The following is a 26,036-nucleotide window of genomic DNA, read 5'->3' on the forward strand; positions in this document are numbered from 1 at the left end:
GGAGCAGCAGGCAGAGGGAGAAGCAGGCTCCCTGCTGAGCAAGGAGCCCGAAGTGGACCTGGTCTCAGGACCCTGGGATCATGATCTGAGCCGAATGCAGCCACTTAACTGACTGAACCATTTAGGTGTCCCTAAAGAATATTTTTTAAAAGTTGGAGAATGGGGTGGAGGTGCGGTGCCCAAGTGGCTCAGTCAGTTAAGCATATGCCTTCGGCTTGGGTCATGATCACAGGATACTGGGATTGAGTCCCAAGTTGGTCTGCCCGCTCAGCAGGGAGCCTGCTTCTCCCTCTCCCTCCTGCTGCTCTATCTGCTTGTGCTCTTTCTGTCAGATAAATAAATAAAATCTTTAAGAAAAAAATGGGAGGATGGTGACATTAAATGAGAATATCTATAGCAGTGGTTGCAAGAAGGGCAAGAGATTGTGTGCAAGAAGCCAGGGGGCACTGGCAGCAAAGGCAGGACATGGGGCAGGTTTTACAACAGATCAACTGTTTCCAAGCATGCCTTATTTGTAACTTAGCACTTAGTTCTTTATACTATAAAAGCTAGTTTAAGAAATGAAATAAGAGTAAGTGCATCAGCTCTAAATTCAACTGAAGGTTTAACCCCATGTCTGCAAACAAGTAAGTCCTCAGAAGAAAACTTCAAGAAATTAAGAACACAATCCATTTTGAATGGCAGACAAAAATGCATTTTTATCAGACTCTACTTTTGGATGGATCCTCAAGGGCCTCGCCTAGCTCAAAATGATCTTCAGATGGAATCTCCCACACGAACCAACAACTCTGCTCTGGAGAACCATGATTTTGTGCTGAGGAAAAGCTGTTCTAAGATGCATCAATACTTAAAATGTGCTTGCAAACAACAAAGAGTGGAAAGTATGACTAAAATGATGAGCAACCTTTGCAAGAGGATCAATTCAAGAAAAATAAAACTATTATGGGTCACATTTCTTATTTCATTCAGACAGAAAATAAAATGTACTGAGTCGCAAAGAAATATACTTCCAGCTGCCTGCCACCCACTAGGGACTGGCAAGCTTCGCCCTGGCCTGGGTGAGCTAGTAACAGTTTCTATAATTTTCAAGAGTCAGAAAAAAACCCGAAAACCTGACAGAGACCCCTACGTGGCTCCTAACATCAAAAATATTTAATATGTGGTCCTTTATAGAAAAAGTTTGGTCTTTTATAGAAAAACATTAGTGCATGGCTGTGAAGCCCCTCTGGGGCAGCCTTGCAGAGATCCCAAAGTGTGTGTGAGAGCCTTACCTGACTTCACGATGGAAGGAAATGCCATGTCTCCTTTCCAGACGTAGAAATGGAGGCCTGTGGTACTGAAGTCAGCTGGTCAAGGTCATGCAGTGACTTAGTCATGGCACTGAAGTGGAATTATGGTTGACCTTTGAACACCACAGGTGTAAACCATGCAGGACCACTTATTTGTGGACTTTTTACAGTCCTGTAAATGTATTTCCTCTTCCTCATGGTTTTCTTAATAACTATTTACTTTTCTCTAGCTCACTTTACTGTAAGAACATGGTATATAATACATACTAACGCACAAATATGTGTTCATCAACTGTTGATGCTATCGGCAAGGCTTCCAGCCAACAGTGGGCCCTCAGTAGTTGAGTCTGGCGGGTGTGGGGGTAGGCCCCTCCATCTCCTACTTTAAGGATCATGGTACTCTATACCAGTCACAGTAGGAGCGACTGCAGGTCTGATTCCGGATGTGGGCTAAGAAAAAGCAGACAACAGTGGGGAAAGGGCAGCCTGGCCTCGGATGATTTCCCCGACCCGGGTCAGGCAAGGCTGGACAGGCACATCAGGGTACTGGAGCTTCAGCAAGAACTTACTGAGAACCTCGTGTGCATCAGCACTAGTCCTGGCACTGTGGGTAGAGGGGTGACAAGTTTAGGACCTGCTCCCTACCATCGTGGAGTGAACATTCTACCAGAAGACACAAAACACCAGCCAGAGGGTTACAGAGAACGCGGAGTCCCAAGGACATACAATTGCATGCATCTGCAACCACCGCTGGCCCAGAAGCATCTGCTGCCCCGGCTGCGATGAGGAAAAAGAGAGACTGAGAGGGGGAGCTGTCAGCAGCTGGACTTCACTGCAACAGGTTTGTTACAATTTACAAAAGTATCAACCCACTATGGTTTGGAAATTTAAAAACCATCATTTACCACATATCCTGGGAAGCACTGAGGAGGACAGTGAGGGTGTCACTGTCAGGGAGGGTGGCCAGGAGGCCCTTCTGAGGAGGTTCTGAAGGAAGGTCTGCTAGGGGAGAGGGAGCAGCCATGCAAAGACAGGAGCAGCATTTCAGACGGAGGAAGAGCAAATGCAGGACCCTGAGGGGTAGGAGCTTGACAGGCATGAAGGAGAGGAGGGAGGTCGGTGAGGCTGGAAATGAGTGACAGGGAGCCAAGACCCAGGACGGAGCTGACTATGTAACACCTGGAGAGCAGTTAGGAGTTTGAATCTTCATTCTAGGTGAAAACAAGCTATGATTAGGAAAAGAGATAGTTCTATATCTGGTTTATCTTTAAAAACAAAACAAAACAAAACAAAAACTAGCCTTGCTTTGGGTAAAGTATAGACCAGGGGAGTTCAAGTGGAGGTCAGGATGGTGGGCCAGTGGTTGGTGAGAGCCAAGGCCAAGTGAAAGGGCTGGTCGCTAAAACGACCAGAACAACCACTGTAATGGCATGGGGACAGAGAAAAATGGGCACAGTGCATGTTAGTGTGTAGATATGATGGCTATTCCCACTAGGGCCTCATCAGAACATTCTAGATACTTAGGGCTCCCACCCTGGGATCCCAGCATGCTGAGGGTCTTGGCTGGCACCTCTTCTTCCACTGAGAGGCCTCTCAGGAGGGTACCCTACAGGCTTGGTTTCCCTTATCCTTCTGGTTTGTGCTTGTCTGAGGCTGATCTAGACCTTATCCTGGGCAAGTAGGACCATGGAGGGTCCAAGAGACAGAGGTGGCTCAGTTCATTTTCTTTGGAAAGGTGGAATGGAACTGCATTCTTCAGCTGCTTCTCCATCTCACATGGCTTCTGCTGGATGCCTCACAACGGAGACAGCTGCAGCCCCAGAATCCAGCTCACACGGGAGCAGACACTTTGGCTTTTCTCATTTCAAATGTTCATAAAACTGAGGCGCCAGGCATAATAATGCCACTAAATAACGAAACGATTCAAGGATTATTGTGACCAATTTTGTCACCCCCAACCCACAGATGTTAGTCAATTAATTACTCTAAATAGAGAATATTTAGAGACTCTTCCCTTCCAAGTCAAATATCTATACATAAAACCAAACAGTGATCAAATTCCTCAAAGTCTCAAGTTCTTCCTTCATGCACTTCTCTATAACTTGGACAAATCCTCTTCATGATGAAGGTGGCAAGTTTTCTGTAGGAGGGCTTGTGAAGTTTAGGGTTCCCCGTGCTGTCAATATGATTTCTGATATTCTAATCAGAAAAATACCTTCTTGGTGATTTATGTATTAAATAGTCTGGCTTCCTGGTCTCAATGTTAGAACAAATTGGGGAGAAAAGGAGTAAAGACAGGGAAGAAACCAGCTGATTTCCACGATGATGAAACAGCAGGGAGAGGACAGTTAGAATTCTCATTGTTTCCTCCAGAAGCCTCACTGTCCACGGTCACTCTCCAGAGTTCTGTTAGAGCGACTGGATTCTAGAAGCCCATCGGTGACGCCTGTGGCTGAGCCTCTGAAGACCAACAGTTTAGATTTTATCGCCCTGGATGGATCTGAACACGTCGAATAGCTGCTCAAATACTAAGAAACCCTACTCACATCTGCTTTTGCCCCACAGGTCAGGAAGCTCCACCAGCAAAGCAATGTTTCGGTTCTGCATAAGGGGTTAGTTCTGGAGACCCGCTGTACAGCCCGGCACCTGTTGTCAACAGTATGGTACACGCACACACAGCAATGGTCAGAGGGCAGGTGCCGAATGACATGTTCTCACGCTCATGAAAGAAAAATGAAAAGCCACTTGGCAAAGGGTCACTCTGGAGGGAAGCTGGAGATTCTTTACCCCACCTGTCTTCAGAAAGAATTTCTTCAGGCTGTCCTCACGTGTCCTGTATTTTAATCCATAAATACCTCATTGTACTTTCATAAGTACAATGCATATGTGTATGAGCAAAATGATGCATACATTTAGTTACTCATTATGTATACACAAAACACCACAATTAATGTAAGATTAAAAAGATGGTTCAGGGATAAGGGTTAGTGCTGCAGCAGAACAAATAAATGGGAAACTGCTTCCAGGACGGGGCAGAGGTGCAGGGGACTGGGGCACACAGATGTTAAGAGAACCAGACACTGACTTGGGCATGGCTTTCAACCTCCACTCTTCCCACGTAAATGAAAAAAACTAGGGATAGTGCTATGTACATACCACAAAGTTTGAACACATGGATGTGTGTGTGTATGAATATATATAAATGAATATAAATATACACAAATTTAACACACATATATAAATATAAATATATATAAATGAATGACCCAGTTAAAGCAACTCTCAGGGGCTTCTGGGGAAAATGGCTGGTGTCAGAGCAAGGCCTGACAGAAAACCACGGTCCCAGCCCAGTGAAGGGCTGAGCTCTTTCTGGAGACCCGAGGGAGAAGCTTATGTGGGTCCCCTGTCACTGCTGAGAGTGTAGCAGAATTCAGAAATGACCCTCCAAGTGCAGGGATACACCCATAAAAAGGAAGCCAAAGGGTGGCAAAGCTCCTTCCTGAGGCTACAGGACCCAGGGCCGGGAGGCCACTCCAGGAAGGCTGGACAGTCACACAGAACACTGAAGGCAGAAAATTAGATGCGGCTGCTTCAGGAAACACATCTAGAAATTGAGACTCTAACAGAATGGAATAATGTTCTTTACAAGGCGAATATGAGGAATAAATTACCCAAAAAAAAAAAAAAAAAAAGAGCAAGAGCGAAAGAAGAGTGGTCCATATTTTCCAGTACTCCCTGAGCATTTATGAAAATTAGCAGGATCTCAGACAACAAAGGAAATCTTAAATCTCAAGAACGAAAGCTGGTTTAGGTCACAATTATAACCACAATGCCATGAGCCTCAACTAAGTGAGGTGCCTTTCTCTTCCTGGCCCCCAAACCCATTACTCATTCCCAAGGAGCAAAAACACTGAACTCAAGTGGTGAGAACCCCAAATCCATTGGGCTCGCCTTTTCACATTAAAATCCCACAGCAGGTCCACCTCTTCCTCTGGGCCCATCTGCCCTCAGGTGAGGAAGGCTCGCGCTGAGCTTCCAGCAGCACATGACTCACAGAGCAGGTGGGCCTTCCAGAAGCCCAGACACGTCTCCTTCCACCTTCTCTACCTGTCCCATATGTGCAAATCGGTTTGACCTCACAATTCAGCCTTGTTCTCCAATCTAGTCACTACCAGAGAGTCCATTCCACACTGAACTTTCACACCATTTGGCTCAGTCCTTTGGCACACATGCTCCTAAGCAGAAGTCTGACGAGGACACAGGGCACCTCAAATCCAAATCTAACTAAAAACCTGCCCATGAAGAGGTTAAATGCATATACATCCTCTCTTGAACAACTATTTTATCAATGAGGGAATCCAAACTACAATAAGAATATGGAAAACAAGAAGAAATGAGGTTATTAAGAACTAAAATTCATGAGATGCGGTGAAACATTTGGAGGTGATAGCTATTTCTTGTTGGTACCTTGGAGGAGGCCCACAGAGAGCGTGGGGGAGGGGAGCGTGATCTCTACTGGCCCTCCGAGTACCCCTCCCCCAGATCCAGGGGCTGATCTGGGCACAGGTGAGGTATGTGAATAAAAAGGCTGGGTCTGGAAAGTGACAGTTAGGTTTGCAGGAAGTTTGTGGTTTACCCTCTCTCTCCATCCCTCAGGTCTTACCATGTCTGGGCGCCAGTAGCTTGCACCGCCTTCTGTCCTAGATAATGTGCCTTATACCTCTGTCTGTATTCCAACTATGCTCACTCCTTTCTACATTCTTATGTAAAGAAACCCTATTCATTTTACAAGCAAAGTCTTTCCATCATGTCTTCTCTATGGCAACAGTTAATAGAGTAGTCGTGAGCCCAGGCAAAGCAACTAGCTATGAGGACTGAGTAAAACTTCAACAGGCAAGGCCCATCTTTCCCTACCCCATGGAAGAGGCTACTGGAAAACAATCAGAGGAAAGCAGATGATTTATAAGACAAAGAGAGATAGGCCTCCGGAATTACGTACACTCCTGGATTGAGCTCTGCCCAAAGGCACGTACACCCTGGCTACCAGTTACGGGAGCCATGCAGCTCCTTTTTTGTATGAGCTAGTAAGCTGGGCTTCAGGCACCGCCAGTCAGGAGTCCTAACATAGCTCTTCCAGGGGTCCTGCTGTTGGCTGGGCAGGGTGAGGTCAGCTGAACACGAGCAGCCCAGAAGAGGAACTGATCAGAAGCTCACACAAGTCCTGGCTGGCAAAGACTGAAAAAAAGGATTATCTACACGAATGCTGTCTCATCAGTAAATGAGAAAGTGAAATTAAACTAAATGTTCACATCAAGAGGTTTTAAAGTAACAAAAGAAAATAAGAACTTAATGAACCAGAAAACTAAAAAGTATAACTTACAAGTCCTTGAACTGCTTCTTAAAAAAACAAAAACAAAAACAAACAGATTCAACCAAAGCTCTGGCTAACCTAATCATTAAAGGGGGAGAAATGGTACAGAAATTCAAAATTAGAAAATGATAAAGAAATATAGACATATACAGAGTAGACCCAATAATGTAAGAAATACTACACATAATCCACTGCTGGTCAATTTTAGAATCGTGACGAAATGGGACAACTTTCTAGGAAATACAAAGGACTAAAATTAATCCAAAAAGAAAGAAGACCTGAACAAGGTAATAACCATGAAAGAGGAAACGAGCCCAAGAATTAATGCAGCAAAAGGACTTGTCCCCAAGAGCTCTAAATTATCACGCAGATCATTTCTGTGCTATTTCAATTGCTCTGCGATAAAGGCAACAGCAAGCGTTTATTAAGCACTGACTTGAGTCTACCACTTTGCTGCATGTTTCAAAAACAGCAGTACTTAATTTTCACCACAACGATACATGGTAGTTTTCTCCAAATTGTAGATCAGAAAATTGAAGTTCAGAGCTGTTAAAAAATATGACCAATGTCACATCTGAGGAAATTGTGACATAAAGATTCAAACCAGTCTTTCTGCCTCCAAAGCTGCTCATTAAATGATCCTACACTATTGCCTTCCCGTGAATAAACAGGTTCTAAGATCTCTACAGGTTCTCAATAGTTGCTGGGGGGAACAGGGTAGAAAGAAAATTCTAGAAGAGAGACACGTTAGGAAGCTACCAAATGTCTAGGAATGCCTTGCCGGAGCCAGAGCAGCGTCAGCAGAGATCTAATTTTTAAAAAAAATTTAAAAATAAATAAATAAGCAAGGCATGAGATTTTACAGAGGCAGAACTGAAACCCCCCAAGAATCACACATATGACTAAACAGACAGCTGATTCCAATGGCCACAATGCTGTACAATGTTAAACAGGAGAGTCCTAGGTGTCCTTATTCTAACACATGCCTTGGTTTCTCCCAATGAAAAAAGAACCATAAACACTGCCCATCTAATCTATAAAGGTGCTAGAAACAGTGAGGAATCTACTAGAATTTTGGCACCTTGAAAGCAGACCCCATATAAATCAAAGGTATTATAGCAGTTTTCCTAAGCTTTCTGGACCTTAATTATCTGGTGAAGCGTTTGGGAAAGAGATTTCTACAGCTATCAGATGCTCCAGAATTACGGCTTAGGCACTCACATTTCACTAAGTGCCCAAGGAAGATTATTTTTTTTTTTATGACAAAGTACTTTGTTCCCTGGACATGGCAGTGTGAGGTGGTGAATGGATTTTAGACACCTAAGTTTGGGGGCAAAAAAGAGAGGCTGGGAGAAGTCAGTTATTTCACTTCTTCAGCTGTTAGCTCTTTACCGACAGGCTTCCCAGACACCCCAGCCTTTCTTAAGGGAACACTGTAGATGATTAAGACCAAAGCCAAGTTAATTGTCCACAGGCAAGATATCAGTGTTAAATGTATTTAAGCAATCTAAAGTATTTCATCAGTGGTCTGGGGCCTGCTTTTCTAAAATGGAGCTTTCCCTGATGGTGACCACAGGGGGCTAGTATCCCAAACTCTACTCAGATGTGGCTCAGTGTCCTTTCAGCACTGACCTGTAGCAGCTCAAAGGTTAAGTGGCTTGCCCACCCCCAAATCACTGGTTCACCTGTGCTGGCATCTAAATTCCCTGCCCACAGGGGCCACATCTGTCTCGCACAGGTCAACATAGGCTAGGGGGAGTTGGAGAGGGACAAACCCCCATGGAGGGGGAAAAGAGGGTGAAACCCACAGACCTGTGACGTTTGGGACAGCCAGCATCCATTCTTCTTTTCCAGCGTCCTTCCTTCTTAACAGACAGTAACTCCAGGTGGCTTTCAACATTACAGATGCCAAAGAGGGTTCCTGGGGCTTCTACCAAATTTCTCGAGGCCACAGTTCAGCCAAGGAAAGACTGATCACATATCTGGAGTTCGGTCAATCAAACCTCCCTCTCCTGGGACAGTCACGACGCAAGGGACAGAGGGTTGAATGAATGAAGATCATTGATAGCATTAACAGTGCTGGGTGAAAAGTGGAAATTCCTGCCACAGAGCCCTACAACTATCTGGTTCCTGCCTATTTCAAGCCTACCCCTTCAGTCCACCCCAGGAGCTGTCCTCATCCTTGCCATAAATTCCCTATTTGCTGAAGTTGGCCAGAATCCATTTCTGCTGCTTGCATCAAAACCCTGGTTATGGAAGGCACGAGGAGAGAGAAAAAGAAGGGAGCCAGCAGTACTTAGAAAAGAGGATGGCCCAGTATCAGCAACTTCCTCAGATTTTTTTTTTTTTTTTCTTTAAGAAAGAGAGTGGAGTAGGGAGGGAGAGAGAGAGAATCTTAAGCAGGTTCCATTCCCAGCACAGAGCTGGACACGGAGCTTCATTTCATGACCGTGAGATCATGACCTGAGCTGAAATCAAGAGTCAGACGCTCAACCGACTGAGCCACCCACATGCCCCATTTCCTCATACTTTTGATGATTATCCCATCCACAGATCAAAAGGAAGTTGTTCCCTACTTAAATATTTCATCTGTGGACTTATGAGAAGTATGTTTACAAAGTACCATAAGGGTAAACATTTCCAGAGGAGGTGGTGAGATATTTAACACCTTACAAGTCTTGGAGGTTGACATAATATGTGGTTAACATATTTACCTAAGGCAGTTCCTGTTTCCATTCAAGAATGGACAGCACAGGAGTAATTCTGAATCCAGACCCTTATACGGAACATCAATGAATGGGTGGAAGAGTATTTTACAGGCCAGCTTTGCCTGTGGAGTTCAAAAGGCCCCAATTAAAAGGGGTTCCACCTTTAAGGTAATCTTTGCCCTTTGTTGAATCATCATGCTTTAGAATACAGAAGCCTCACTTAAGAGGTCATAGTTCCCTGGAAAAACACCAGCATCCAATATGTCAAGCACATTTTTCTGAAAGATGTAAGCTTCCAAAGGAAAATCCTGCTTAGTTTCCTGGATGAGATGAAAATAAAGAGAAGAGTCTTGAAGTTGGACATTCTGACTAAGGAGCTGGAACACTCGAGTCTGAAGGTCCAGTGCTCCGGCCCGTTAAGCAGCAGCGCCCCACACTGCACCCCACACTGCACCATCTTTGCACAGACCTCTGCTGCGTATAAAAAGCGAAATCTTCTGTGCATTTGCTGACTTGAAGGCCACGAACACCTTGGAAGCCAGATGAACAGATTATGATCATACTCATTTTAGACATGGAAAAAAGGAATCCGGGCTAGGGTAGCCTCCCATGGACAAAGCACAAGAAAATGGAGGTAAAAGAGCTCGGATTTGTGTTGACTCCGCCTCCACATGGCCTCCCAGCGGAAAGGCCATGAGAAAGACCAGCCACCCACACGGTGAAGGTACTAGTCGCGAAGAAGATACTCATGGCCTGTCCTGAAGTCTCCAGAGAACATGGGAAACACAAGCCAGTCTTTTACACTTTCAATTGATTTCCAGTAAACTTTATCTGGCTCAGAGACAGTGAATTCGCCCGTCACAGCACAGGAAGTCCTGGGGACAGGCTTCTACTCCGTCGGCTCTGCAGCCTGGCAGCCCAGTGGCCCGACGCACAAATGCAACTGGGCAGAGGAGTCTTGCCTCCCAACTCCACGCTGGCTCTTCCACAGGTTGGCTCTGGCTCCAGACTAGGAAAAGCACAGTGCCCAGGGAGATGGAGGCCAGACCGCTACCAGAACAGAGCAGGAACTCCTCACACTACATGCTCTTAGGGTTAACCTTCAACAGTGAAAACAAAAGCAAGCAAACAAGAAGAGATCTCACAGAAGGAGGAAGGATGTCTTTCTGAAAGCAGGTGATGACCTCCCTACTGACCTCCGTGACACTGCAGTACCTACACTGAAATTCTAGCCATCCTAGAGATGATCAGAAGTCCTTTAAGATTTAAATCTTGCCTGCCAGGAAAGGAAATAGTGCAAGGACAGGGGAAGAGAAAGGGACTTGACCAGCTGTCTTACTCTGGAAGACTGAATGACTCCTGCTCTCCTCTCTGATTCCGGGCCCCTTATCGGCAGGTATGATGAGCTAGCAACCTGTAACTAACTCTTCTGGCCAATGGGGGAACGGGAAGGAAGAACAAATAATGTCCTAGGGAAGAAGACCTATGTTGCGTATTCCTTTGATCTTCTCTGAAACAGATGGTAATTTTATTTCATTTTATCAGAAGGCATGAATATAAATAAAAATGACTCTTTGGTTTTGTTGTTGCTGGTTCTTACTAGCATTCTTCTCTCATGATCCACCAAGGAAATGGAATTGTTGTTACTCTCATTTTGCCTAGGGCAGCTCTTAGGGAGAAAAAAAAAGTTGGCCATTAGATATACACAACTGATATTCTATACTTAGTTACTCCTGTAGCAAAGTCCCAGGACAGTTTCGGGGAGAGTCAGATCTGACAATTAGTTACAGTTAAGACAGCTATCCCTTGAAAGATTGAATGCTTCCTTCCTCTGTGTATCTCCCTTCTGGTAACTCAGTAGCAACTTCTGGAATATGCAACTAAGAAGCTGGAGCCACAAAACATGGCGTGAGACTGAGAGACTCAAGAGCTCAGGAGGACACTGCTTCTATCTGGACCTTGGGGCTGCAAAACCAAGCCCAATGATGTAAAGACAGGAAGTTATCGCTATTGGGAAGGGGAGCAAACAGCGCGGTGTGGAAGGACACCACCACAGCGGGTGGTGAGGCCAGGACCAATACTCATTCACTGGTCCCAGGGAGACCACCAGCTCAGCCGTGAAAGCGACGGAAGCAGAGTCCGGGGAAGCAAGCAGCAGAGCAGTCCCCCAGGCAGGACACTCGTACATCTCCACGACTCCCCCAGATATGTGGTCCATGTGAACAGTGAAGAACACGGGGTTGGGAAGTTTCTGGATTTGACAAGTGGGCCGTGGCTGCTCATGACGGAGGCTGGTCTGTACTGATGGGAACAGTGACAAAGGCAGGTGGCTCAGCTACGTCAAGGGGTGTGGAGAGTAGCTTGTGGACAGGCGGAGGAAGAGAGGGAGACAGACCATGGTAAGATCTGAAATAACGTCTGAGCAGGGCACCTCCCAAGGGGCCAGGACACCAACAGAGAGGAAGAAAGAGGTTGCAAAAAGCTACGGCAGAGTGTGGGGCTTGGGGATTGCTTGTTTGCCACCAGAAACAAGAACGAAATCTAGAAAGTTTAAAGATGAGGCTTTAAACTCTCCACCACTGCACGTTACTGCCAGTGCATGGAGGATGGGGGAGTGGGGCCTGGTTATGAGACTGAAGGTTCAAATTAACTTCGGGGTCAAAACACCAACGTGCAGGGAGACTGCTCCAAACTGCCTCCTACGACGTGTGTGGGACACGCTGGCAACGCCTGTTGAAAGGAGAGTATGAGCTAACTGCCTGCTGGGCCTGCCTGTTTAGTCCTCGAATCATGTGAACAACTGCAAACCTCCCTCCCTAGCCCTCCCCGCTGAGAACTTCTAAGGTGACCCCGGTGTTCCACGTATGCCAGTGAGATTTCACTGCGGTTCAGATGCTTCAAGAGGCAGGCCTAGGTCTCTAAAGTATGTTTAACCCAGAGCTGTCCCTTTATCTGATTTTTGTGGTTGAGTTCCTTTTCCCATATAGATTCTCCAACAATCGTTTTTATAAAGGTCATTTGTAAAGTTGCAACTGTTTGGAGCACTGGAATTTTGCATCCTTCTCCCACTTAATAACCTACCAGAAGCACTTTTTCAGATTAGTAAACAATCTTTACAGCCCAGCATTTTAACGGATGCATCTACTAATTCACTGAGCAGATTCAATATATTCTACTAAAATATTACCCTACTGCTGAAAATTTTTCACTATTAGAAATAACGGCCCAAACTGACCCTTTCTGAGATCTCCGTATTTCCAAAATGGCATTGTTACTCTCGCAGGAGGTGTGAAATCTCTTTCATTCCCAAGTGTTTGCTTTTTGTTGCTATCAGATGGGCTAATTTCTCATTATTAGTGACATATATGAGAGGTAACAGTTTTTTATTTTGTACAAATTATTTTGTACATACTCTACTGAATCGTTCTAATAAATTTTCATTTGTTTCCCTTAGATTTTCTAGCTTATATATAGATTATATATAATTATATATATATATATATATAATCTAATTATATATTATTAGATTTTCTAGATTATATATCCTATATAATCTATAGTGAATAATAATTTTCTTTTCTCCAAATTTTGGTTCATGTTTTATTGTACTGATCAAAGCTTTTGTAAACATCTAAAAATCGTAGTGACAAGAGACATTTTAGCCTACTATTTAAGTTGTTTTTGAATGAGACGTCATCTTGATAAAGCACTTTATTTTTAGATTTCCTACTTTATTTTTAGATTTTCTTTAATTTCTGATATTAATTATCTAGCTTTATTAAATCCATTTCTATATTAATATTAAATTCTTCTTCATTTCCTATGATAAATTCTGCCTTCTTTTAAATCTACTAACACTTATTTACGTTCTTCATATTCACACGAAGGACTGGTCCATAAATCTTCATTGTCCAATACACAGCACTAGCCACGTGTGGATTCTGAGCACATGACGTGTGGCAGCTCAGGACTGCTATGTGCAAGAAATGTAAAATACGCACCGTGTTTCAAAAACTTAGTCTCAAAAAAAAAAAAAGAAAATATGTTAATATTTTATATTACCTGTTGAGATATTAATATTTTGAAAATACTGATTACATAAAATATAGTACTATATAATGAATTCCTCCTGTTTCTGTTCACTTTTTTAAATGTGGCTACTAGAAAAATCTGAATTATGTATGTGGGTGGTATTATATATCTAATGGGCAGCCCTGGTCTGTTTCCTCTTTACCAAGTATCTCAAGTTTTCATGTCAAGGTCGGATTTACCTCAGAGAACCAAGTGAGTTGTGCAAGATCTTCTACAATCTGGAACGTTTGCTAAAATGGGATTATATGGGCCTTGACAGCTTGAAAGGATTCGTCTAGATTCAACACCCTCCTACTCTAGTTTTTGAGAATTTTTTAAGCTACAGGTCTGTTCTGATATTCTTTTATAAAAGATAAAGCCTCAACTGCCAGGCACTGTCAGAAATGGATAACCCACATTAAATACCAGATTAAATCAAAGATCTACTGATAGCATTTCAGATTTTAGTATAAAAGAGCGACGTATGTTCCTCATTTCCTGGCTGGTTTTTATTGAAAAAAGCAGCCTTAGGGGTACGCGGGTGGCTCAGTCGGTGAAGCAACCGCCTTCTGCTCAGGTCATGATCCTGGGGTCCTGGGACAAAGTCCCACATCAGGCTCCCTGCTCAGTGGGAGACTGCTTCTCCTTCTCCCTCTGCCACTCCCCCTGCCTGTACTCTAATAAATAAATAACATCTTTAAAAAAGAAAAGAAAAAGCCTCTTCTTCTTTGTTTTGGAGGCTATGTAAAGACAGTCCTCTTCACCAAGATCTGACTAGTCCACCTTTGTGTGTATGTGTACAACTATGAGCAGAAAATGTTCACTGGAAAAGCACACCCTACCCTTTTCAGTCTGTGACCAAAATTTAACCCCTTAGAAACCAGATGACATACTACTTATCACTAACCAACCTGTTTGGAGCGAAGTGAGAAAGGTGTGCAGGGACACTGCAGAGGGGAGGCAGAAGCTCCTCTGCAAAGCTCCTCTGACACCTGAGCAAAGCTGTATGCGCAGGTTAGCCTGGGCATGGGGGCCGGCCCATGGTCCTCGCAGAAGGCCCACAAAATCCCATGGCAGGCACACACGGGAATACATTCCTACAGCTTGCATTCCCAACGCCAGAGTCTTTTTTCTTTTATTATTTTTTACTGTAAAATTGATAACCAGCTGTGCCCCCTGATGCCACTCCTTGCTCCACACCTACTAGACCAGTGACCTTGGACTTAATCATTCAGTAACTCAATTTCTTCATCTGTAAAATGGGGAAAATAAAAAGATCTATTTTAGACTTAGAGAATTAAATGAAACGGGGTATGCAAAGCTACCAATAAAGTGTCTGGCACAGAGTAAGCATCCAGTAAATGTACACCATGAAAGTAATAGTGTACACTCATTAGCTGTTAAGATCACTAGCAAAGTTTCATCTACTAATAAGTGGCTTGGCAACCACGGGACCAGCCAGTATCAATTAAGGAACAGCCAAGTTTATATGTTATGTTCATTAACACATAAACTAAAACTGGGTCATTCTGATCTTGTTGAATCCCTCAATCACCATCAAAGCTTGAAGAAATCAAGGCTGTATCCATGACCCCAGACAAAGACATCATCAAAGAGACAGTCGTTGGGGACACTCTTCTCAGAGAAGCCCAGGAAGCTCACTCCCTTCCCTGGGGCTTCTCCTTCATTACAGACTACGCAGCTACCTGTGACTCCCTATCGCAGGCTCAATCCCCCCCCACCAGCTCAAACTAATGCTGGGTGAGGTGGGGCGTGGCAGGGTGGAGGGGAGGAGGCAGCCCCACACCTGCTCCCTGCGCCGTCTCGCCTTTCCTGCAGAGCTGGAGCCTTTGCCCACTCCGAAAGATCTCCATCAGTTTCTCATTCTGGAGTCTCTACTATTCCACCTCTATAACCAGTGCTTCATGAAAACCCAAATACCAATCATTCTCACCCAGGAGAACTTTGCCTTTCTTAAAGTCAGGAAAGGGAGAGAAGAAGGATTACAAGTACTAGGGAACACCACTGGAAAATCTCAAAATGGCGGCGTGCTTATTTCAAGGACAAAGGTAGAGGAGAAGTTGTAAGGGCTTCTGTAGTGAGCGAAAAAGGACAGACATGCTAGGAAGAACAGGAGGGTGACAGAAAGGGAGTGTATTTAACACTGCTTTTTGAAAAATGGGAAATGTGTACTCTGGGATTCCAAAGAAGCTCACATGAATTCCTGGAATAGAAATAGTATACATCTTCCCATGTGCTAAGTAATACATAAATATAGTTATAAAAAGGAGTCAAGGCACTTGAGACGGATTGGAGAAACATGATCTGCTCACCAAACAAACTAATTAACCACATACAGTATAAGTAAGGATGAGTCCCAAATGCCAAGTCCTGGGCACTCCAAGGAGAACAGAATATCTGTAGGACATAGCACTGAGGTGTGACTTCATTAATGAAATGAGACTTCAGCTCAAAATACTATGTGTTTCAGGGCACCTGGGTAGCTCAGTCGGTTAAACGGCCGAATCTTGACTTTGGTTTGGTCATGATCTCAGGGTCCTGGGACTGAGCCCCACATCAGGCCCCACACTCAGCAGGGAGCCTGCCTGAGGACTCTCTCTCCCTTACCCTCTATCCTTCCACTCACTCATGTGCTCTTGCTTGCTCTCTCTCTCTCAAATAAATAAATACATCTTTAAAACAAACAAACAACCAAAAAAAAAAAAAAACCTGAGTTTCTCTAAAAGAATAGGAAAGCTTTGTATTTTCAGACAGAACAGAAAATTCTCCTCTCCACCCCCTTACTTCTATAAAATATAAGAATGTTCTTATATTTACCATTTGGTTTTTATTTTATTGTTGTTCCATTAAAATCAATAAGTAATTCAAGACCAGCATTCACTTTTAAGACCTGATACTTGTTCAGTATACAGTTGAGCTTTCGATAGTACGGAACTATAAATGTATTCTCTCTTCCTTATGATCGTCTTAATACCATTTTCTTTTCTCTAGCTTCCTTTATTTTAAGAAGATAATATACAGTACATATACAAAATGTGTGTTGACTCTTCTTGTTATTGGTAAGCCTTCTTGGCAACAGCAGACTATGAGGAGTTAACTTTTTGGAGACTCAAAAGTCATAACTGGATTTTCAGCTACACTGGGGAGAGGGGTCAATGCCACCAACCTGCAGGTTGTTCAAAGGCCAACTTTACAGGATTTCCTCTTCCTTTGGAAAAAATGTTTTAGGCAACTTTCCCTTCACATTATTTTATGCTTTCATTTTTACCTGGCATTTTACTTCTCCTATTTTCATTTCAAATACTTGGTTCATCGGTGTCACCATAAACCATAAACATTATTGCAAACATTTTTTATTTTCTCTGGGACTAAAATGTTCTCATCTTTCACCCATGAATCATTTGACAAAAAGTGGTAGCACCAACAGGTTCCTTCACCACCCCACAGAAGAAAACACAGGAAGATACCAGGAAGGAAAAAGCCATAGCTACCGATGGCTAGGGTTTGGCCATCGGTACTAAGGTACTAAGTCCACCTCATCTTTAATTATAAGCCCTAATTACCTTTGTCTGCTCGCTGTCTGGGTCTTCAAGCCAAGCATAAGGGTCATAAATCTTATGTCCATGATAATCCTGTACCTGCAACAGATAAAATGTGGTATTGAACAATTAGTGTCTAACCCCCAACTGCGTTAGTATTTTCTGAATGTAACAGAGAAAACAGGAGGACAGGCAAAAATACCCCAATTGGCTCACTGGCAATGTGTCTGCCCAAATTACCACATGAACCAAAGCTGGCAGGTTCTCAAAGGTGTCAAGCCACCCGCCGTGAAAAGCATGTTTTAGCTGGAGAGGAAAGAAAGATGAAAGGTCAGAATAGGGAACTGCTCTGTCTGTACAACACAAAACAAAGGCCTGCCGCTGTGCTAAAGAAACTTGGAAATGTGTGGTCAGTGGCAAAGCCCAGAATCGCACAATGCAGCCGGGACACAAGAAGGGCACGTTTGTGAAGGAGTTACCACACACGTGCTTACTGGCTTCTCGTCTGTTCCTGCTAAGCTTGTTAATGATTAGAAAATCTCCCTACAATATATTACATGATAGGTTTTGTCTTTAAGTCTCAACTGCCAGAAAGCAAGTCACCGATGTGCAGTAGAATGATTCTAGTTGATATCAGCTAAAAAAAGCTGACTTGGGCACAATGAAAGAACATTCCTAAAACTGAAGCCTTTCTTCCCTTTTGTGTATTGTTATGAAATGCTTATAAAAAAAGAGGCACAAAGGCATCACCCAATCAGACTAGTCTGCTATTTGAAGAAAGACGATGGCTTAGTGCAGGCAGGGTCTGGCTGAGGGGAAGGCTTCAGGAGCGTCCATGGGAACTGACCATCAGAAACACCTTCAAGCTTCTGAAAAGCCACATCCCCGTGCCTGGCCTCAGAAACTGAGCGAGCCTGCCAGAGAGGGCAGGAGTCACCACTCCCCAGGTGATCATGCCTAAAAAAAATTCCCAAGCTACGGTAGAGGCCGTTATGAAATCTCTCCGTTTCATACTATCCTGATAAATCTAACTGAAACCACATGGACAATATCTTTCCAGGAAATCTCTCTGAACAACTTCAACATTCCAGCTACAGTTTCTTAGGAAGGTTTTTGGGAACAATACCAGGGTCTCAGATGAATTTTTAACTCCTAGCTTTGTCTCGAACATCAGAAGGTAAGGGCTCCTCCCTAACAGAGAGAAACAATGTCCTGGGAACGGAAAAATCTGCTGCTTCTACTTCTGGTCACAGTTCCCATGTGGCTGCTGGGCAGGTGAGAAGAATCTCCTGGTGCCTAAAACCCTGGGCTTTCTGCAAAGGGCCTTCATCTCACTGCATCTGGTGAGAGCCAGATGAGAGAACACCTGGAGAAATGCACACCTGGAAGAATAGGCAGTTGAAGCAGAACCCTCAGAAAATGTTCTCATTAAACAACTGACAAATGCAAGGGACTTAACACCAGACTAAAATCTCTCCTGATGAGTTTTCATAAAATGACCAACTTTTAACCTTCATGGAAAACCTCTCTAAATTGTAGCTGACTGTTACCACTGAATGAAAACTTACCTTCGTATCTGCAAGGCTTTCATATTTTACACCCCCTGAAGTGGTTTTCAATATGCTTAAAATAACTACCTTCGGGGCGCCTGGGTGGCTCAGTGGGTTAAGCCGCTGCCTTCGGCTCAGGTCATGATCTCAGAGTCCTGGGATCGAGTCCCACATCGGGCTCTCTGCTCAGCAGGGAGCCTGCTTCCTCCTCTCTGCCTGCCTCTCTGCCTGCTTGTGATCTCTCTCTGTCAAATAAATAAATAAAATCTTTAAAAAAAAAAAAAAAAAAAAAAAACTACCTTCTCCTCTCTGACAGTAAGAAATCTGAAAAATTTAAAGTTGTAAAGGATCTTCCAATTCAACATTTTTAGGAGCCACGACAGACAACTGGCAACATGCCCAGGGCCACACCGAGTTCAGAACCAGGGCTAGGACTAAAAACAAACTGCCCACAACTTTTCCCCAAATATTCCTTGGAGGTGACACGCCAGGTTTAAAAATGGTCCTCAATTATGATGTTACTAAAACTCAAGACGGTTCTATCGACTTAACTTGTCATAAGAAAACAGAAAAGATTAACAGGAAATCATGTTAGTTTTGCCTAATACTAGGTCCAAAGCAATGAACATTTGCTGACTATCCCCACTGTTGTGCCTAGTGTTTTAAGGCATCCTCGTAAGAGGGTGGATGATATTTCTAGTTTACAGAGTATGGAATGCAATTCACAAAGACAAGCAAGCACAAAGGGCTACAGATTTACTGTTCACTTGGAGGCTACCGTGGACTATAAACACCAAGCCACAGATTTCAGCCACAGTATCTCACTGAGAGGCTCTTACTAACTTATTTTCCAGGTGAGGAAACTGAAGTCAGATAGTTTAATAAGCAGTAGAACCGTGACCCTCTATAAGCCAATCCCAAAGTCCGTGCACTTAAGCTCTTGCTAATGAACCGGGCCAGTTGTAAACTGGCAGGCCCACCCCTGACCCAGAGCCCAGGGCTGCCTCCTGAATGGTGTTTACCTCTGAGGAAACAGCCCCATCTCCCTAGCACCAGCATTACAATCTAAAACAGACTGAGGTCAGCTGTGCAGCAGACATTTTTAACCAGGGGAGGAAACGCATTCTCCCCAGGACAATCCCAGGAGCCAAGGGCCACCACCCTACTCCCCTGCCCCATTACTTCTTCTACAAGACCATTCCCTATAAGTGATCTTATAGCCACATCCCCCGAACTCAAGTTGTGCAGTGTCTGACTCCATCCGATCTAAGTTTGCCAGCCATACCTCATCTCCCCCCAAAGACTTTTAAAAATAGAGCCCTGACAAGGCACTGTTACTATTCAATATTTTAGTTGTACTATTCAGTAGCTTACCTGCTGACTTCAGGGTAAATTGCAGAGTCCTGCACACAGCAGGCAAAGCCCATCAAATCTGACCTTTCTTTTTTTTTTCCTTTCCTTTCCAGCTCCCATCCAAGCTTGTCCACCCATGGATGGTCACAATGGCCTCCCTGCCATCCCACAAACAAGTGCAAGTCCACAACTGTCCAGCCCTATGTAACTATGATTTATTTTGGTCACACAGCCAGGAATGTCCTTTCTACCTTATCCGACTGGCCAATTTCCAGGCTCAATGCACATATGATCTCTTTGCCCTGTGGAAATTAAACCCATTCTCCTGGGTGTTCTCCACTCACCCCACACACTCTTCTAACCCCTGGAGCATGCCTGAATATTTCCTGACAGCAACACGCTGGGGGAATGGATGATGGCCTTGCACTGCAAGTGTCATGGTTTCCAAATTTCTGCTCATTAGGGCAGAAATCCACCAAAAATGGTTGCATACTCCAACCCCACAGTTCAGCAGAAGACTGCTGATGTTCAAGTGACAGAGAGAGAGCTGCAGTAATTTCTAGCACCTGCTAAAGAGAGAAAAAAACCCTCCTAGAAATCAAGGCTACCATTTGAGTAAATGCGTTAAGTCTAGCCTAAGGTTTAGTAATCAAGGCTCTGTCACAGGAAAAAGATACCCCATGTAGGCTATCAGGGCTGGTGTAAGTACACTGCGAGAGCCACAGAGCAGAGCCCAAGCTGGACCAGAGCTACATTCTCCTGGCCATGAGGCTTAGGGTTTTCATGAGTTCTCTGGTGAGAAGAAACTGGAGAATATTAAAATCCATGTCACCTTTTGAGTTAATTGTTCATTACTGTTTTAATGGTTCATAGTCTTTTCGATGTCTTCATAAAATTCTCACTTAACCCTTTCTAGAACTGCAGGATTCTGGTAACCCAAACGGAAAAACGAAGCAAGGAGCGATCCCTACTAAAAACAAAATAAGTCTAAAACGACACTTACCAAGCCACACAGTAGATAGTTCTTTATATTTTTATCTACCCTGAAAACTCAAACATCCCAAAGAACCAAAATGAGATATTCACATGTCTTCTGATTACTGAAGTCTGGCCCACTGCGGGGCTAGACTGTCATGTGAATAAATGAATGACGATCTTCTTACTGCAAACATTAAGTCCTAAGCCCTGTGGCTAGCCAAGCCAGCACTAATATTTCATATATGAGAAAGAATGCCTATAACAGGTAAGTGATCTCCCCAAAGGCATCCAGCCAGTGAGCTGCAAAACCAGAACTAGCACTCAGGTCTTTTCCTCTTTTCCATTCCGGGCAGGATCACTTTACTCTTCATACACAAAGGAAACACAGGAATACAGCTTCTTGGGCCGTGAGAGTAAATTTAATAATCAAGCAGCTGAAGAGACTGAGAAAACATGGTTACCAGATGGCCACTGGTCAAAGAAACCATGAATGTACAGTGCCACTTGGAAGTCTTAATTTGAAACAATATGTCCTTTACTCTAAAGTCTCAGTACCTTTTAACCCAAAGGAAATGTGCTTTGAAGTACAGACTTTTTGGCATAAATCAGGTCAGAGTAAGTAGAAAAAAACTGTATGTATATATACAATTTTTTTTAAATTCTGATTCTATTTTAAGTTATCTGAGAAATTTGGCTATTCCTAAGAGAATCATGCCTACGAGGTCTGGATTCACTCCAATTCCTAAGATGCCAAATTAATTTTTACACAAAAAGGGTGTTTGCCCAGATTTCCACCCACTAGATCTCAACAGTTACCCTGAGATAATCTACAGCTTATGTAAATGACGGCTAACCCCTCCACTAAGCAAAACAAACTCATTCTGAGAAAGGCCATCCTCTCTCCCTTCTAAAGGCCTCCTCTCACCCCCATTAACTCCTTTTCTCGTTTAGGAAAACTTGGATCCACACTGCAACCCTGTGGGGTCACTACTCCAATCCTTGCCATTACTCTGTCTCATCTCTGCATCCCCGGCGGCCTGGGTCAGGGCAGGCACTCAATACACATTTTAAAATCGAATGAATGAACTTAAGGATTTTAAGTCTGGAAGTTCAAAAAGTTTGCTTTTGTTTTAAATTTTACACCCTCCACTCACATGCATGCACACTTTCTCCTACCCTATTCGACCAAGAGCCTCCTCCAGTCAAAAAGCGGGGACACGTTCCGTCTTCCCAACCCCGTAAAACGCCCATTCCTACCTGGGCGTCTGCCCTTGACCCCATTGATTTTTCGGAGGCGGCCCAACGGGCGGCTGACCCCAGGCTCCGCCGCCACCAGGCGGCCGAGGACGGCCACCAGGGCCCCCGCGGCTCGGGAGGAGCCGGGCGCCCCCGGCCCCTTTCTCGCAAACAAAGGCCGAGGGGGAGGGGAGGGACGCAGGGGGCGAGGGGCTGCGGGGAGAGCACTGCGGGCGGCGGCAGACGCGGCACCCGCGGCGGGCAGCCGGGCGGGCGCGGGCTGGGGTACTCACGGCGGTCTCGTCGCGGTACACGTCGGGGTACTGGAAGGACAGCATGGCCAGGGGCGGGCGGGGGGCAGCGTGGGGGCGCGGGCTGCGGGCGCGAGCGGACGGGGCTGGCCGCGGGGCGAGGCTGGGACGCTGGCAGGGGCCGAGCGGGCGGCGGCGGCGGCGGCGGCGGGCGGCTCTCGGCCAGGACTCCCACGACCGGACCGGCGGCGAGGCGGCGAGGACCTGCTGGAAGCAGGAAGCAACTGCCGGCGAGGCCGGGAGCCCCTCCCCGGCGGGCGGGCCCAGCGGCGGCTGCGGCGGCGGCAAGAGGGAGCGGGCGGCGCCGTGCGTGCGCCGGGCCGGGCGCACAGCTCCCTCTGCAGGAGCGCCGGCCGCGCCCGCGCCGCCCGGGCACACGGGCCACCCCGCCGAGGCCGCGCCGCAGCCACGCCGGCCCGCCGCCCGGGGGGCCACCTCGCCGGGCACCCGCCCGAGACGCACCCGCGCCGGCCGGGGACACGGTGCGGGACACGCGTCCGGTCACGCCGGGCGGGGGCCACCACGCCTCCTCCCTCCCGCCCTCCCGAAGTCTCTCGCTGTCAGTTTAGCCGTAGCCGCGCCGGCGGGAGAGTGAACAGCCGGGGTTGCTTATTAATTGACTCCCCCCTCTTCCCGTTCCCGGGCGCGGTGGGGCGGCAAAGGGAGACCTTGCCTCTCCCCAGCTGTGACAGCGGAGGGCTTGGGGTGGCCTAATTTTCAGTGCCTACGACTCCGGTCTTGGAAGGGGAGGAGTAATGGCTTGTGATAACCGTAAAGGAAACACATCTCCCTTAACTCCAACACCCCTAGTGGGCACTGGGTGGTTGGGCATCCAGATGACAGAGGTGCTTAGAGGTTTTCGTAGGACAATGGGTGAGCCCTTATCTGAGCTTTGCCAATTGAGAGGGGACTAAGGTGGGAGCATCTAGGGTCTTTTGATCATTCTGCCAATTCCTTAATTCCGTTCCTGCCGATGTGTTCGTTTACTGAGCACCTACTGTCATTCCTGTAGGAGAAAGAGTAGCAGCCAAGATGCTTGACCTCCAAGTCATGACGTTTGAATAGTTCTATTTCTTCATCCTTGGGCTGGGTCTTGCTTTCTGGACCATCGGAAAGAAGCTTTATAGCCCCCACCACGAGAGCTGTTGTATGTGTCCTATGTGTTATGTACTGCTGACTTCTTTAAAAAGTCCTGGGAGGGTGGCATGGGTGTGACCAGAAAGTCCTTCCTGTCTTAAATTCCAAGTGGACGTGGTAAGGGTTGTCAATGCCTATGTTCTGTTTCTTTTGCATTATCCCAATTCCGTTTCTCAGCCATACTTCAGTGTTTCTGTTCATGGCAAGGTGTTTGATAACCATGTTTTGCATCCATTTACAAACCCCCCAACCTGAGAATCGTCAGTTCTGGGAAAGCTCACATTATTGATGCGAAGCTCCGTGTGCACACACACACAGTACTCTGCAGTCCAGCACTCCTGATGCCGGTCACCGACCCATGCCTTGCTTGCCTGTGTCCTGGCCCAGGGACTGCCAGGCACGGCCCCATGCTTCGGCCACTTGTGGGAGGGTTCCTTAAGGGCAGCTCAGGAAGACCTGACCTAGCTGATCCCCTAATAACAATGACAACAGTAACAGTTGATTCTTCCTATATGGCAGGAAATTATCTTACTTGAACTTTATGAGATAATGAATACCCCAATTTTATAGTTGAGGAAAATGGGGGCTGACTTATGCCCACGATTTAACAAATATTATTAAAAAAAAAAAAAAGTCAAAAATAGAGCCAGGATTCAAACCCAGATCTCTCTGATGCCAACACTCAGTCATTATCAAAAATAAGTAGGAGTACTCTGTGGTCTATAAGGACAGCCATAAACAGGTGGAACTTTCCCAGGGTTTCATTTTAGCAAGAAAGGTAGAAATTAGGGGAATTGTGGTACCCAAAGGACAAGTCAAACTTCAGGGACCATGTTCCTTTCCTGTCTGGGCAGGTACTCTGGTACCCAGGTTCTGGGGCCCTGACAGCCAAGGGTTTGCATGCAGCACAGACGGTGTGCAGTGGGCGGCCAGCAGTAGATTGTCTGCGACTAGAATGAGGTGGAGTGGGAGAGGAAGACCCACTCCCCTCTTTTTTTTTTTGCCAGACTACCTACCTTTGTCACATATTTAATAGGGGCTGTCTGCTTTAATCCTCTTGAAAGAGTCCATTTTACAGAAGAGAAATCTCAGCAGCTTTAAAGGAATATGTCTGAAGTTCTCATATTGTTAAGACAGAGCCAAGATTCAAATTTGTCAGTTGACTGCAAAGTCCATGCTCTACCTTGTCTGTAGAAAATGAAGAAATGGAAACCGACATGGAAATTCCAGCTCCAGAATGTTCTTTGACCTCTGACATTTCATGCTACTTCCAGGGAAATTACAGAATTAACTGTTAAAAATTCGTGCTCTATGGGGCACCTGGGTAGCTTAGTGGGCTTTAACCCACTAAGTTAAAGCCCACTTAGTGGGCTTTAACCACTCTGCCTTCAGCTCAGGTCATGATCCCAGGGTCCTGGGATTGAGCCCCACATCGGGCTCTCTGCTCTGTGGAAGGCCTGCTTCCTCCTCTCTCTCTGCCTGCCTCTCTGCCTGCCTCTCTGCCTACTTGTGTTCTCTGTCTAATAAATAAATAAAATCTTAAAAAAAAAAAAATTCGTGCTCTAACCTACACCCATTCCCACAACACGAGTCCCCTGGGGGTGGGGCTAGCAGAGGCACAGAAGGACCTCCAGGGAGGCATGCAGCCTGACTGCTATGGCTTGACCTCCAACTTTGTAGCTCACTCTTTTTTTTTTTTTTTTAAGGGACAGAATTCCATTTTATGTATTTATTTTTTCTTTTTCTTTCCTTTTTTAAATTAACATATAAGGTATTATTTGTTTCAGGTTACAGGTCTGTGATTCATCAGGGTTCACCATAGCACATGCCCTCCCAACCCCTCACCCACCCACTCCCAACCCTCCCACCTCCCTCCACTGCAGCAACCCTCAGTTTGCTTCCTGAGATTGAAAGTCTCTTATGGTTTGTCTCCCTTTCTGGTTTTGTCTTATTTAATTTTTCCCTCCCTTCCCCTATGATCTTCTCTCTTGTTTCTCAAATTCCTCACATCAGGGAGATCATATGATTTCTCTGATTGACTTGTTTCGCTTAGCATAATGCCCTCTAGTTCCATCCACATTGTTGTAAGTGGCAAGATTTGGGGGTTTTGATGGCTGCATTATATTCCTCTGTGTGTGTGTGTGTGTGTGTGTGTGTGATATTGCTTGTTGCCCACTCTTTTAACCAGAGTTACTGTAGTAACGAGGCAGGTTAGTGATATTTACTGCCATTTGGCTGTCTCAAGCCCACTCCAAGCACTTGTCACAGCATTCTTCCTGACCACACATAGGAATCTCCAAGGAAGGATTTCTGGTAATTAGCCAAGGAGGTAAGGGCTGACTGAAATCCATCCTACTCTCTACTTGCCATATTGTGCATGGGGCACTGACTGCATTCATCTGGAAAAAGAGGTGTCAGTGTTCTCACAAAGATCCAGTGGCAGGAGGCTTTATCTGGCCACAGCAAACATCT

The 26,036-nt window shown here is 45.3% G+C and overlaps 1 protein-coding gene across 1 annotated transcript in view; it reads right to left on the minus strand.

The window, feature by feature from the left end:
* Positions 1-22,511, minus strand: part of PREP (prolyl endopeptidase) — a 114,572-nt gene extending 92,061 nt beyond the window's left edge. The window contains exons 1-2 of the mRNA XM_059401124.1: positions 22,410-22,511; positions 17,024-17,098 (exon numbers count right to left, since the gene is read on the minus strand). Of these exons, the coding sequence (XP_059257107.1) occupies positions 17,024-17,098; positions 22,410-22,454 (120 nt within the window). The 5' untranslated portion in view covers positions 22,455-22,511. The remainder of the gene's footprint in view (positions 1-17,023; positions 17,099-22,409) is intronic.
* Between the last annotated feature and the right edge of the window lie 3,525 nt (positions 22,512-26,036).

This window comes from Mustela nigripes, chromosome 5 (genome assembly GCF_022355385.1).
Source record: "Mustela nigripes isolate SB6536 chromosome 5, MUSNIG.SB6536, whole genome shotgun sequence".
Lineage (NCBI taxonomy): Eukaryota > Metazoa > Chordata > Mammalia > Carnivora > Mustelidae > Mustela > Mustela nigripes.